The sequence below is a fragment of the Papio anubis genome, chromosome 1 (assembly GCF_008728515.1).
Source record: "Papio anubis isolate 15944 chromosome 1, Panubis1.0, whole genome shotgun sequence".
Taxonomy (NCBI): domain Eukaryota; kingdom Metazoa; phylum Chordata; class Mammalia; order Primates; family Cercopithecidae; genus Papio; species Papio anubis.
In genome coordinates this window covers 201,274,482-201,289,707 of record NC_044976.1, presented here as the reverse complement: position 1 = coordinate 201,289,707, position 15,226 = coordinate 201,274,482, and the positions used below count along the sequence as shown (strand labels likewise).

The 15,226-nt window shown below is 41.1% G+C and overlaps 1 protein-coding gene across 4 annotated transcripts in view; it reads right to left on the bottom strand.

The window, feature by feature from the left end:
• DISC1 (DISC1 scaffold protein) overlaps window positions 1–15,226 on the bottom strand; it is a 340,168-nt gene that overhangs the window by 271,843 nt on the left and 53,099 nt on the right. For all 4 annotated transcript variants that reach the window (XM_031659336.1, XM_031659342.1, XM_031659330.1 and 1 more), the window contains exon 3: window positions 77–227. In XM_031659336.1, coding sequence (XP_031515196.1) covers window positions 77–227 — 151 coding nt within the window. The remainder of the gene's footprint in view (window positions 1–76; window positions 228–15,226) is intronic.

The window sequence follows — 15,226 nt, the reverse complement described above, 5'->3', positions numbered from 1 at the left end:
CCAGCTCTTCACTATGTGGGAGCTGAGAGGTAGGAAGAAACCTGAGGGGAAAATGGTGACAATGACAAGTACTCACTGCTGAGTGGCCCCACGGCGCAAGGCAGCCTGGACTTGTGCTGCCAGGTGACCCAGGAAGCTGCTAAGAGCTGGCTGCCTTGAAGGAAGCTGAAAGTGCAGGTTGATTTTCTCTTGTTCCAGGTCTTCTAATCTTTGTTGTAATGTCTCAGCTGGAAACCCAAAATGACGAGAGAGAGGAAAAAAGAACCATGAAATGCAAAATAGATAACTCCGGTGTCTCTTAGCTCCAGTCGTAGTCAACTTTTGCCTTAATGACATCATGAGAAGGTTACTAGTTTCCAGGCCAGCATTTTTATCTCTCAGTTGGTACTTCTAAGAATCTTCTTTGCACCAACAAGATGGCTCTCCTATCTTTTATTCTTTTAACTCTCAAAGATCATTGTTGACATAGTGATATGATGGTCATGATCTTCACACAGAGGGATACTTAATATTAATTATTTTAAAAGCACAGTGAGCATTTTGGGGAAAAAAACTGTAATTTTGGTGAGTTCTATATAATTACTTTTTTTAAAAAAATCAGTGCCCAAGTTTTGATTTTAACATTTCCTCAGCAATTGCACATCCAGATAGAGCCAGGTCACAGTTACTAAAGCCACAGAAGTGATGTTCGAATTCTACCATGCTATAGATGACTATATATCCACTTCTGTTGTAAAGTAGAGGTTCTATTATACTTTAATGACCTTAAGTCTCCTAGCACAAGGTATAAATATAGAATCCTTGTAATACAATTTTTTCTTAAAAAAATAAAAATAAAAATAAACTACAGATCATTTGAAAGAGTGATGTCAGCAGATGATTGATTAGAGATGCCTGGAATTCTGCCTGCCCCCCTACGCAACCAAGAAAAGGACCAAGGCAATGAATAAACAGATAAGATTTGATTGGAGTGTTGAAGGGAGGCTGCTGGAGTACAGTGGGGGAGTGAAGATGCAACTGTGGTGAATGGCAGTCCAGAAAGGCAGCATGCAGGCACTCAGCCTCTGCAGCCCTGTATCCCCTGTTCAGATTGAATCTGCCTGGAGTCAGGAGGGACTTCTCATTGCATGGAAAAGATAAACAGAAGGACCTCATCAACCCCTGTTGACCCAGTAAACACCTACAGTCTTTACAGAAGGAGAATCTCACAGTTTTTGCAAGCCCTGAGTCCAGTTTGGAGACCTGCCAGGAATCTGCACAGCTGCATTGCTCCAGATTAGAAGCATAAGGTATGCACTCCCTACCCCATCCCACACTCTCTGTTGAATCTTTAAAGAATAATTAATACCAATTCTTCTTAAACTATTCCAGAAAATTAAAAGGTAAGGAATTCATCCTAACTCATTCTACTCATTACTGACACCAAAATGAGACAAGGACACAACAAAGAAAACTACATGCCAACATCTCTGATGAAAAGAGACACAAAAATTCTCAACAGAATATCAGCAAACAGAACCAAACAACACATCAAAAAGATAATATACCATGATCAAGTGGGATTTATCCCAGGAATGCAAAGTTGGTTCAAAATATGCAAATCAATAAACATCATACATCTCATCAATAGAATGAAGGGCAAAAATCACATGATCATCTCAATAGATGCAGAAAAAGTTTTTGATAAAATTCAACATCCCTTCATAATAAAAAAATTTCTCAACAAATTAGGTATAGAAAGTACCTCAATGTAATAAATAGCATGTATGACAAACACACAGTGAATATCTTACTGAATGGGGAAATGCTGAAAGCTTTTCCTCTAATAAATGGAACAGCACAAGAATGCCCAACTGTCACCACTCTTATTCAACATAGCACTGGAAGTCCTATTCAGAGCAATTAGATAAGAGAGAGAAATAAGAGACATTCAAGTTGGAATGGGGGAAGTTAAATTGTCCCTATTTGCAGATTGCATGCTCTTATATCTAGAAAAACCTAAAGACTCTAGCAATAAAACTCTTAGAACTGATAAATGAATTCAGTGAAGTTACAGTATACAAAATTAATATACAAAAACCAGTGGCATTTCTATACATGAACAATAAACTAGCTGAAAAAGAAATTAATAAGGAAATTTCATTTACAATAACCACAAAAATATTAAAATACCTAGAAATAAATTTAACCAAGAAAGTGAACGATCTCTACAAGGAAAACTACGAAACACTGATGAAAGAAATTGAAGAGGATGCAAGCAAATGGAAAGACAGCCCATGCTGATGGATTGTAAGAATTAATATTGTTGCAATAACACTGCTCTCTCTATCAAAATACCAGTGACATTTCTCACAGAAATAGAAAAAAAAATCCAAAAGACCCCAAATAACCAAAGTAATCATAAGCAAAAAGAACAACACTGAAGGTATCACACTACCAGACCTCAAAATATACTACAAAGCCGGGGTAACCAAAACAACATGGTACTGGCATAAAATTAGATACACAGACCAATGAAACAGTATTGAGAATCCAGAAATTAATCCACATATATACTGCTAACTGATATTTGACGAAGTTCCCAAGAACACTGATTGGGGAAAAGAAGGTCTCTTCAATAAAAGGTGCTGGGGAAACTGGATATCCATAGGCAGAAGGATGAAACTAGACCCCTGCCTCTCGCCTTATACGAAAATCAACCCTAAATGGATCAAAGACCTAAGTGTAAGACCAAAAATGATAAAACTATGAGAAGAAAACAGAGGACATGAGTCTGGGAAAATATTTTATGAATAAGATTTTAAAAGCACAGACAACAGTAGCAAAACTAAACAAGTGAAATTTTATCAAATTAAAAATCTTCTGCATAGCAAAGAAAAAAATCAACAAGACCAGGCCCAATGGCTCACACCTGCAATCCCAGCACTTTGGGAGGCTAAGTGAGGAGGATCACTTGAACCCAGGAGTTTAAGACCAGCCTGGGAAACATGGTGAAACCCCATCTCTACACAAAACACAAAAATTAACCAGGCATGATGGTGTATGGCTGTAGTCCCAGCTACTCAGGAGGCTGAGGTGGGAGGATCACCTGAGTCTGGGGAAGTCGAGGCTGCAGTGATCTGTGATCATGCCACTGCACTCCAGCCTGGGGAACAGAGTGAGACTCTTTCTCAAAAAAATAACAGAAAGAAACAATCAACAGAGTGAAAAGACAACCTACAGAATGGGAGAAAATGTTTGCAAACTACCCATCCAACAGGAGATTACTATCTAGAATATACAAGGAACTGAATCATCTCAACAAAAGAAAAACAATCTAATATAAAAATGGGCAAATAATCTGAACAGACATTTCTCAAAAGAAGGCATAAAAATGGCCAAAAATATATTTGTTAAAGCTCAACATCACTAATCATCAGGTATATGCAAATCAAAATCACAATGCGGTATCATCTCACCTCAGTTAGGATGGCTATTATCAAAAAGACAAACATAAATAAATAACAAATGCTTGTGAGGATGTGAAGAAAAAGGAACTCTTCTACACTGTTGGTGGGAACGTAAACCAGTACAGCCACTATGGAGAACAGTATGGATGTTCCTCAAGAAACTACAAATAGAACAACCATATGATCCAGCAATCCCACTGCTGGATATTTATCCAAAAGAAAGGAAATCAGCATCTCAAAGAGACATCTGCACCCCCATGTTCTTGCAGCACTACTCATAATAGTCAAGATATGGAATCAATCTAAGTGTCCAACAACAAACGAATGGATAAAGCAAATGTGGTATATATCCACAATGAAATACTATTCAGTCATTAAGAATGAAATCCTGTCATTCTTGGCAACATGGATGGAACTGAAAGACATTATGTTAAGTGAAATAAGACAGGAACAGAAAGTTAAACATGTTTTCATTCATATGTGGAAGCTAAAATGAGTTTGTTTTAATCCATTTTGCATTGCTATAAAGGAATACCTGAGGCTGGGTAATTTATAAAGAAAACAGATTTATTTAGTTCATGGTTCTGCAGACTTTACAAGAAGCTTAGTGCCAGCATCTGCTTCCAGTGAGGGCCTCAGGGAGCTTACAATCATGGCAGAAGGCTAAGGGAGAGCAGGCATGTCATGTGGCAAGAGAGGGAACAAGTGAGAAATGCCAGGCTCTTTTAAACAACCAGCTCTCATGTGAACTAATAGAGCGAAAACTCACTCATTACCATGGGAAGAGAATCAAGCCATTCTCGAGGGATCTACTCCATGACACAAACACCTCCCACCAGGCCCATCTCCAACACTGGAGATCACATTTCAACATGAAATTTGGAGGGCACAAACATCCAAACTGTATCAGGGTTGATCTCATAGAAGTAAAAAGTAGGACAGAGGATATTAGAGGCTGAGAAGGGAAGCAGGAAGAGAAGGATAGGCAGAGATTTGTTAAAAGTTACAGAATTACAGCTAGATAGGAGGAATAAGTTCTAGTGTTCTACAGCAATGGAGAATGACTATAGTTCACAAGGGTATATTTTACAGTTTCCAAAAGATGGAAGGATATTTTTTTCTTTTTTTTTTTTTGAGACGGCGTCTCGCTCTGTCGCCCAGGCTGGAGTGCAGTGGCACAATCTCGGCTCACTGCAAGCTCCGCCCCCCGGGTTCACGCCATTCTCCTGCCTCAGCCTCCCGAGTAGCTGGGACTACAGGCGCCCGCCCCTGCGCCCGGCTAATTTTTTCTATTTTTAGTAGAGACGGGGTTTCACCATGGTCTTGATCTCCTGACCTTGTGATCCGCCCGCATCGGCCTCCCAAAGTGCTGGGATTACAGGCATGAGCCACCGCGCCCGGCGATGGAAGGATATTGAATGTTCCCAAAACAAAAAGTTAATGAATGTTTAGGCTGAGCGCGGTGGCTCACACCTGTAATCCCAGCACTTTGGGAGGTTGAAGCAGGTGGATTGCTTGAGGTCAGGAGTTCAAGACCAGCTTGACCAACATGGTGAAACCCCGTCCCTACTAAAAATACAAAAATTAGCCAGGCATGGTGGTAGGCGCCTGTGATCCCAGCTCCTCAGGAGGATGAGGCAGGAGAATCACTTGAACCCGGGAGGTGGAGGATGCAGTGAGCTGAGATTGCGCCACTGCACTCCAGCCTGGGCAACAGAGGAAAACTATGTTTCAAAAAAAAAAAAAAAAAACAAGATAATAAATGTTTGAGATGAGGGATATGCTAATTACCCAGATCTGATCACTATATATTATATGTCCTGAAGCATCACTATGTACCCCATGAATATGCACAATTATCATTTGCAAATTTTTAAATGGGGGGAAAATCAATTGACAACAAATAAAGATATTAAATTTTAATTAAAAAATTTTAATTACATATTGCATAATGCTCAAAGAATGCACATAAATAAAATGTTACACAAGTTATAAATATGTTGTGTTTATCAGTGGCTCATTATTAACGAGGATCTCGGTACTATTAATTTTCATTTCTTTTACATGGAAACATTGAGAGGAGAATTCTGTAGATACTCTTTAAACAATCATTTATGAGTTTAACAGGTGGTGTTTTTTCCTAAGTTAGTTAATAAAAACTTCTCTATCTATCTGAAAGGCTGTTGGATCCATGGGTGAATTGAAATGTATTTCTAAAATGCAGATGAGACTGATCTTTATGTAGCTTTTGAATTGTTCTGTGATGAATGGGTCCTGGAAAATGAACTTTTGCTATTTGTTGGGATTCTCTTACTGGCCCTTATGTGGGAAGTTTTGGTTGTCTCTCACCCATTACATATATTCCACCTTTGTTTCTTATGGAAAAAACACTATGCTTCCTGGCACACAAAAAAAGATTTATTCCATGTTCTTTGCTAATAAAGAGTTGGTATCAAATTATTTTTTAAAAAAATTTAAGTAAACTGCAGAAATTGGAATCATTCTAATGAGAACTTATCTTCAACATCAAATGCCCAAAGAATTAGAAAGTTTCCCATGAAACTATTTCTGCAGAAATGGAAGGACTGGGTTTTAAGATACCATTCATCAGAGCTTCCCTTCTGGTGGTCCTTGGCAGGTGCACTGACACCTTGATCCTCTTCACCCTGGAGCAGTGGGTGGGCCCTAGGGCAGCCCAACATCCCAAGCCATCACCTCGGGCCATGAGCACTTACTACTTACCCCAGCGTGCACTACAAACATTATCCTTTTTTATGTCATAATGAGAAAATGTTTGAAGAGTCTCTACCCTAGATCACAAAGACTCCTTTATGTTCTTATGGCTCTATAAGCCATTTTTTAAGGAGGCCATTTTGATAAGACACAAGTCTAAATCAAAACACACTTTTCAACAAGCTTGTCATTTTGAACAAAACCTTTTATCATACACCAGCAGAGGGTAACATGAGTCGCAGTGTGCCTCTCAACCTAACTCTTTTCCTGCACTGGCCCACCCCTAAGGCACACACCTGGGTACCAAAAAGGTAGAGGAAAGGGCAGAAAACTTGTGTTTCTGGGGCTGTTAAGTGAAAGACATTCACATAAACTTGCCATATGCATTGAAACCTATAGCCGGAAACTAAGAGCATTTACCAACAATTCATTCTAAGGATACTAGAAAAGGTCATCTGTCCAAGATCAAGTCCCAGGTCATTAGCAGACTTCTCAGTCTGTGCTACCTTCTTCAGCAGTTACTGCGGAAGCTAATTCAGACACCCCACTTAAAATATGCAGAAGAGTCTGGCCTGATAAGACCTTCTAGGATAATGCTGAAGTGTACCCATTCCTTAACTGACAGCAAGCATTCAAACCATTACATGATTACTTTCCTAATGCTTTATTTCTTGTTCTACAAAATCAAAACTTTGGTGAAACGCAATAAAGTTCTTGAATTATGTGTTCTAAAATAGCATCCTGATACAGTCATAATGTATGTAAAGATGCATCCAGATCTGTTCCATAGGGGTTAGGAGAAAACCTGAGTTTTCTCCAACTCTGCCATTTCTAGCTGTCTGACCTTCAAGTTACTTAACCTTTCTAAGCTTCAGTTTCCTGCTCTGTAAAAAATGGGGTTAATAATAGTATCTACATCATAAGGTCTTCTAAGGATTAACTGAGATAATCTATGCAAAGCATTTAGCATCATGCCTGGCACTCTGTAAGTGTTCAAAAGGATTGTCTATTATTAGTAATGCCATTAAGTACTATCTTCAAATTCCAAAAAAAAATTAAAAACCCAGTCTAGCCTCCCTCTGCTATCCACCATATTCTAAACTATACCCGTCCGCTGCCAGATGAAAAGTTCTCAGAGAATGCAGGTTGATCCAACAAAATTAAACACTGGAAATGGTAAACCAGTTGCCAAAAATTACACTCACAGTGAATTCCAAAGGAAGGTATAAGTGATCGCAGAAAGTATCTGTGATTAGCTATGTTCTATGCTGCTACTCACCTTCAAAAGTGTAGGCGTCAAAAGCTACTATTTTCTCTCTCTCTCTCTCTTTTTTGAGACAAAGTGTTGCTCTGTCACCTAGGCTGGAATGCAGTGGCAGCCTCCAACTCCTGGGCTCAAGCAATCCTCCTGCCTCAGCCTCCCGAGTGGCTGGGACTACTGGCATGTGCCACCACACCCTGCTTTTTTTATTTTTATTTTTGTAGCTACAGAGCCCTGTTATGTTGCCCAGGCTGATGTCAAACTCCTGGGCTCAAGCGATCCTCCCACCTCAGCCTCCTAAGTAACTTGGGTTACAGGTATGTGCCACCAGGCTCTGCTTTTAAATTATTTTTTCAGAGATGGGGTTTTGTCATGTTGTCCAGGCTGGTCACAAACTCCTGACCTCATGTGATCCTCCTGCCTCAGCCTCCCAAAGTGTTAGGATTGCAGGCATGAGCCACCATGCTCAGCCTCAGTTATTTTTTATCTCATGATTAGAAAAGGGCATCAGGATGGTCCAGTAATTGTATAGCTTCAGTGATTATCTCCAATTTCTAAATTATCTCCTACTCCAGCCTCTCTCACGGCTCTCAGCTACTGGGAGCTTCCACTTCCCCTGCCAGCACCACCTCTGGTTAGCAGAAGGGTGCGTTCTACCTCCATTTTGATAAAAGCTAGCTCTCTGGGTTCCCCGAATGACACCCCTATTCACTAATTAGATATTCCAGGCAGAGGGAGCTCCCAGAGAGTGCAAAAGCCATGAGGCAAACACACGCTTCAATATGTAAGGAACACTCCCAGTAGGGCGAACCAAGGGGAAAGTAGTAGACGAGGGAGAGAGGGTATGACAGTGGGCTTGATCTTCAGAGCCACGTAGACCGTTGTAGAGGACTTTGGTGTTTACCCCAAGGGAGATGAGAGCCATTGAAGGGTCCTGAGCAGGGGACTGGCACGATTCAGCTCATGTTTAACAGGATCACCTGGCTGCTCTGTTGGGAACACATTGTAAAAGGGCAGAGCCCAGAGACCAGTCACAGGGTCACCACTATTCCCCAGGCAAGACCTAAGGATAGCCGGGACCTAGAAAAGAAAGTGCAAGTGGTGAACAGTGGTTGGATTCAGGATGTTCTCTGACAGATCGGACATAGGGAACCAGAAAAGCAAAGCTGCCGTGAGACGAGCTGGGAGCAGGGTTCAGGGGAATCTGCTGTTCCCATTGCCGGAGTCATTCTTCCTCCACATCCAGCCCAGGCTAAGTCTGCCTCATCCATCAGTCCCCAGTATCTCCTCCGGTCCTGCCAACCCTCCAGGTAGGCTCCCTGCTCCACCAGTTCCCTAAGCACAGGCAGGTTCTCCTTGACAAGCCACCACACCCTCACCTCCCACATGTTCGAGGCCTCCTGCATCCACACAAGAGATGCCATGACACAGTGTTGGTCATTGTATAGTGACCTGCCCCGGGGATGCTGCCTGGCTCACAGCAAATGTTCACAAAAATGTGTCTCATTACAGTGAACTTTACATTCCCTTGTTTTGTTTCTTGTTTTTTATGTTTTTCGTAAACCACTTTGAACCCTTTTCATTAGCAACTAAATGAATAGAAGACATAAATCTCATCAAGTCTTCAATCAAGTTCACTGCCTACCTACCTAGCAAAATGTTACTCTGCCTTGCAAGGGCACTATCCCATCCAGGCCTACAGCTTCAGATCCTTTGATTTGTCCTCTTCCTACGTTTCACATCCTTGTGAGTCTCTCATGGTGTTTGACATATTCACATCTTCTCCATTTCTACTGCCCCCAGCCTAGCCCGAGTTGTCAGCACTTCTGCAGGGATGAATTACTCCCTGCTTAATCTCTCTCACTCCTTCCGCGGTTTCCACACATCACCAACAGAGCGGCCTTCCTAACGCTCAGATGTGCACAAGCTGATAAACAAAATGCAGAAACATCTGCTAGGACCTGGCATTACTCCAAGTACTTCTGTACATGTTACAGGTTGAGCATCCCTAATCCAAAAATCTGAAATTTGAAGTGCCCCAAAATCTGAAAGTTTTTGAGTGGTGACATGATGCCACAAGTAGAAAACTCCACACCTGACCTCACAGGCCACAGTCAAAACGCAGCCAAAACTTTGTTTCATGCGCAAAATTATTTGGAAATTTGTATAGTATTAACTTCAGACTATGTGTGTAAGATGTACAAAAAACATAAATGAATTTCATGTATAGGCTTGAGTCGTATCCTGAAGATATCTCATTATATATGTGCAAATACTCTAAGACCGCCCCCCAAAAATACTGGAAATTTGAAACACTTCGGGTCCTAAGCATTTCATATAAGAGGTACTCAACCTATAATACAAAATGTTCTCAAAGGCCTGGAAGACTCCATGTGAGCTCCAGAACAAAGTCCAAACCTCTGTCCCTGGCATTCATGACCATGAGTGAGCTTGCTCAGCCTCCCTGTCTCTTCTCCATGCCAGCACTCTGCTCCCGAGTCATGTGGGGGACGCATGACATTGGAGAGAACACAGAATCACAACACTAAGGATCGGGGTATCCAGATCCGGGCAACAGCTTGGACACTAACTGTGCATATCCTATGTGACAAATCACTTACCCCACTTAAGTCCCAGAGCCTCATGTGCTAAATATGACCAATACCTCCACAAGATGTTTTTAAATCATGATTGTTACAAAACAACAAAAAGGTGCATCAGAGACCTCCTCGTCTATGTCAGTTTGTGATGCTATTACAGAGTACCATAGACTGGGTAGATTAAACAACAGAAATGTTTGCCCACAGTTCTGGAGGCTAGAAGTTCAAGATCAAGCTGCCAGCATAGGTTCTGGTGAGAGCTGCCATGTTGCAGGCAGCTGCTTTCTCATGGCAGAAAAGGAACAAGCTACCTCTCTGGTTTCTTCTTACAAGGGCACTAATTCCATTCACGAAGGTTCTGCCCTCATGACCTAATCACCTCCCAAACACTCCACCTCCTAAAACCATCGCATTAGAATTAGGGTTTCAACACAGGAATTTAGGGAGCACAAACATTCAGTCCGTTTCACACCTCAACAGGGGAAGGAGGAAGCTTTACCCAGATTGGCAATCTTTGTCCATGTGATACAGATGATGTGGAAATGGTTCCTCTGGAAGAGGAGAGTGTTTGCAAATGATTGACAATAAGATTTTTTCACCTTTCAAATGCCGTATTTATTTATTATTTCATGTGTCACTCAATTAATAATACTTCGGGTAAATCAACATTGCTAGACCATTGGGCTACAAAGATGAACAAGACACATTGCTAGTCCTTGAAGAACTCAGTGCCCGAGACTGGGGTCAAAATCATAAATGGGCCTTCTTTTCTCCTCCTGTGCAGAAAAGGTGGCAGTGAGCTGCCCCACTGGTAAGTTGGGAGCCTGTGCAGGAGCACACAGGTGGTCCGCTCACCAGCACCGAGGAGGCAGGGGCTGCCACCAGAGGCATCTGGTGGCACGCAGGGTGATGAGCCCACCAGGGCCTGGGGATGAGGCACATTGAGGGGAACACAACAGCAGATGGGGAAGACAGCTGGGATAAATGGGAGATAGGTTACATGGAGAAAAATGTAAATAAATGGAGCAGTTAAGGATATGAGGATAAAGAGGGCCAGATTCCTGAGTACTGGCAAATGTTCATCCAATCATGGAAATGGGGAAGGGTAGAAAAGATTCAAATGACTTGCAGTGGAATTGGAAACATTACCATAAACTACTAGTTTTTAACATGCAAACTCACAGGTGAATATGGAAATAGCTACAGAAGCATATGTGTGCATTTATGTACATTTTCTATATTTACCTACTGAGAAGGCCTATGAGTAATGACACCTCAGTAGCAACGAGCACACCAAGCACACAGATCCTGATTTCTAAACTCCATCCATCCATACAAGGAACCAGAGCTCCTGGGAGAAATGGCTGAGGCCAGGGCTGAGGCAGGGGCAATACAGATGTGTCTACAGCATCCTGATGTACAAAAAATTAAGAAGTACTCAAAGGTTGATGGGGACATGTCAACAGAAGACAAGAGACACCTTGAAGAAGTTCCTGTGGTCCAAATCTGGGACATTTTGAGAATCAAAATAAATACTAGTAATAAAGTACAAGCCTATTGAATAGAATAGGAACCAACACATGCATGCTAATAGAATGTTGACTAATGGAAAGGAATGATGAAATAGAGGTTTGATGGGGAGTAGGCATCAGAATAATCATAGACTATCATGCCCACAACATACTATTCAGACATCAAAGGAAACATGGGAACTTAGTGCTGGAGAAACCAGGCAGCCACAGCATGATGGGGTGATGAAGATTACCATCCACAGTGGCGGGAGGGGTCCGCACTGTGTGACACCTGATGTGAAAGGACAGCGTCATTTCCAAGAGGTTCTCATTAGGGTTGCATGACCTGACCCCGGTCATGAGGAAACATCAGAGAGACTCAGGCTGAAGGTCATCCAACAGAATGTAAGGTCTATACTCCTGAAAACTTTCAAGCACACGGAAGACAGAGAACGACTGAGTACTAAGGAACTGCTCAAGCAGGAGGAAACTTAAGAGCTACAACAACTGCATGCAATATGTGTTCCTGAGTCAGAAAGGAGAAAGGAGAAAGGAGCATTGCTGGGATGCTTGGTGAAATTGAATGGAATCTGTAGACTGAAGAAGAGTGTTGTATTAATGCTGACTTCATGACTCGGAGGAAGCTGCAGGTTGGTTGTGGGAGAGTGTCCTTGTTTGGGGGCATACACAATGGGGTACTTAGGAGTGACGGGGCATCATGACTCATACCTGTAATCCCAGCATTTGGAGAGGCCAAGGTGGGAGGATTGCTTGAGCTCAAGAGTTCAAGACCAGCCTGAGAACATGGCAAAACTCTATCTCTACAAAAAATTAGCCAGGTGCAGTTGCACATGCCTGTATTCCCAGCTACTCAGGAGACCGAGGTGGGAGGATGGCTTGAGCCCAGGAGGCAGAGGTCACAGAGAGCCGATATCATGCCACTGCACTCTAGCCTGGGCAACAGAGCAAGCCCTGACTCAAAAAATAAACATAAAAATAAAAATAAAACTGCAGCTTGCTCTCAAGAGATCAGAAAAAGGTTCTGATAATGAGTGTGTGTATCCAGCTCAGGAATGAGCCAGCTCAGAAACAAAAACAAGGGAGCTATGTGAGCTCTTTGTAGCATACTTGTGACTTTTAAGTGTGGAATTATTTCAAAATAAGTTGTTTTTTAAAATATTAATACATATCCCCAGCACTACAAGCGCTGTATTTGTGACCTGCCTGTTCTAAGTCCCCTCATTTGTGTGAACCCTATTGTGCCTTTAAGAAAACCTTCTCTCCTATTCTCCTTTCCCTGTTTGGCCCAGTGGTCAAAAAAACATAACTCACCTTTCTCTGACTTTTCTTTATTTTAAATCTCTGCGTCTTTCTGTAGATATTGTTAATGTGATTTCAGTTTATAGCTCAAGGTTTAAGACCAGCGTGCTGACAAGTGTATTGCACACAGCAGGTGCTGAATAAATGTGGTTGAACTCATCTGACTAACAGAACAGCAATAATATTAGAAATATTACTTGCATTTTATAAGCATGGCTGAATAGTAGAAACAAAAAAACTGAAAATTAACAAAGGAAGATATTCCTAAGCAGTAGGCAAAATAATGCATTGAAGAATATGTTCCAATTGATAATATAAATTCTATTTATGAAACAAACATGTTTTATTCATAGGACCTCAGCAATAGAAATGTTAACCATCATCTCATTCTATTCTGAAGGAAGTGAATGTTATTTTTTATGCTACTGCAACATACGTGTTAATGTTTAATTGAAGGTCAATGCTCATCTGGTATTCTTTAGTACATCAGTAATAACTGACTGTTACTTGGGTTACAATAAGGAAACAGAATGAAAGAAAAGGGCTTTCTAATCTATGAATAAATAATCAAATAAGCATTTATAAGCAGCAAGAAATCTTCACACATAAAGACATCCTGCTAAATAGATTCGATTCCCACTGCCTTGTTGTATCTGCAGGATGACAGAATATATAGTATAGACCACATTCTTAGAGGCTGTGTAGCCATTCTAATTCTAAGGAGGCCTTTTAAAGTTACAAAGCAATAAACGTCTTCATAAGTCATTTTTCTTTGGTTTTTACATAATGGCCAATAAATGAAATTCTCTGAAAGCTGAATATTCTAATTCCACATTACCATACATACGATGAGCAAATGACCACTTTGCAGAGAATTAGACTGTAATAAAATGTATTTCAGACCAACCTGAGCACAGCTGAGCCAGTCTTAGACATTTCAGAACACTAGAGTTTGCTGAGTTCATTTTCATGAAAATCAGCCATGACTGGGGCACTGAAGACTTCAAGCATAATAATCATTTTTGAGCATCTGCTACATGCCCAGAGCTATATGTATATTCTTTCACAACAGTTTGCAGAGTAAGAATACAAATGCAGAAAGTGAAATTCAGGAACTTTAAGGAATTTTCCCAAGACCTCACAGCAAGAAAGTAGCAAAGGCACAATCTGAACTTAATCTTTTTCGGTGCTAACCTCTGGGCTTTTGCTATTACATTTCCCAAGAGCCATCCCCAAAGCAGTACCTTCCCCTGTAGTTTCCTCAGTGACACAGGGGTCTTGCCTAACTGTTTGATCTGGGTCCCTGGATACTAGGGGATCCACAAGGCAGAAACAGAGCCTCATTCAGCTCTGTCTTGCCAGTAACAAGCTCAGTGCCAGGCATGCAACAGCCACTGGTAAATGCTGAATAAATAAATGATGGGGCTGGGCACAGAGGCTCATACCTGTAATCCCAGCACTTTGAAAGGCCAAGGCAGGAGCATCTCTTCTGCTCAGGAGTTCAAGACCAGACTAGGCAACATAGCAAAACCCCATTTCTATAAAAAAATACAAATAAGTAGCCAAGTGCAGTGGCACATGCCTGTAGTCTCAGCTGTTCAGGAGGCTGAGGTGGGAGGATGGCTTAAGCCCAGGAGGCAGAGGTTGTAGTGAGCCAATATCACACCACTGCACTCCAGCCTGGGCAACAAACCCAGACCCTGACTCAAAAAAAAATAAAATAAAATAAAATAAAAATAAAAATAAAACAAATGAATGAATGTTTCTGTTTGGATGAGGAATAAGATAAGCATAGAAAATAGCAACCATTTTATGAGCACTGCTATGTACCAAGCACATTGCTACATATCAATTGTTTTCTCCTCACAATGATCCCATGAGAGAGTGGTGACTCCCACTTTGGAAATGAAAGACAGAAGCCTATAGAAAGTTTGAGATAATTTTCAAAATTAGTCACACAGCTATGTGCATTCAGAAACAAAGCCAAGGTCCGTCTAACTCCAAACCTATGTTCTTAACCTCCGTGTTCTTTCTACAGGAAAGATTCTATGCTGTCACTGTGACATATCTGGAAATACATATTTGCATGCCTTATACAAATGCAAACTATTCTATCAACTCATTTTCCACCGTGTCCACCTCTTTCCCATAGGAAGTATTCAGTAGCCAAAAGAAACAAACAAAAAAACTCTCAAAAATGGAAACAGCCTCAGATCCAATTCTAGGGGAATGGTTAAGTAAATTATGGTATATCCACTCATAGAATGGTATGTAGTAAGTCAAAGAACAATTAGGAAAACAGGAAATATTTTAATATTACAAGATAAATCAGGATACAAAATATGTAAATAT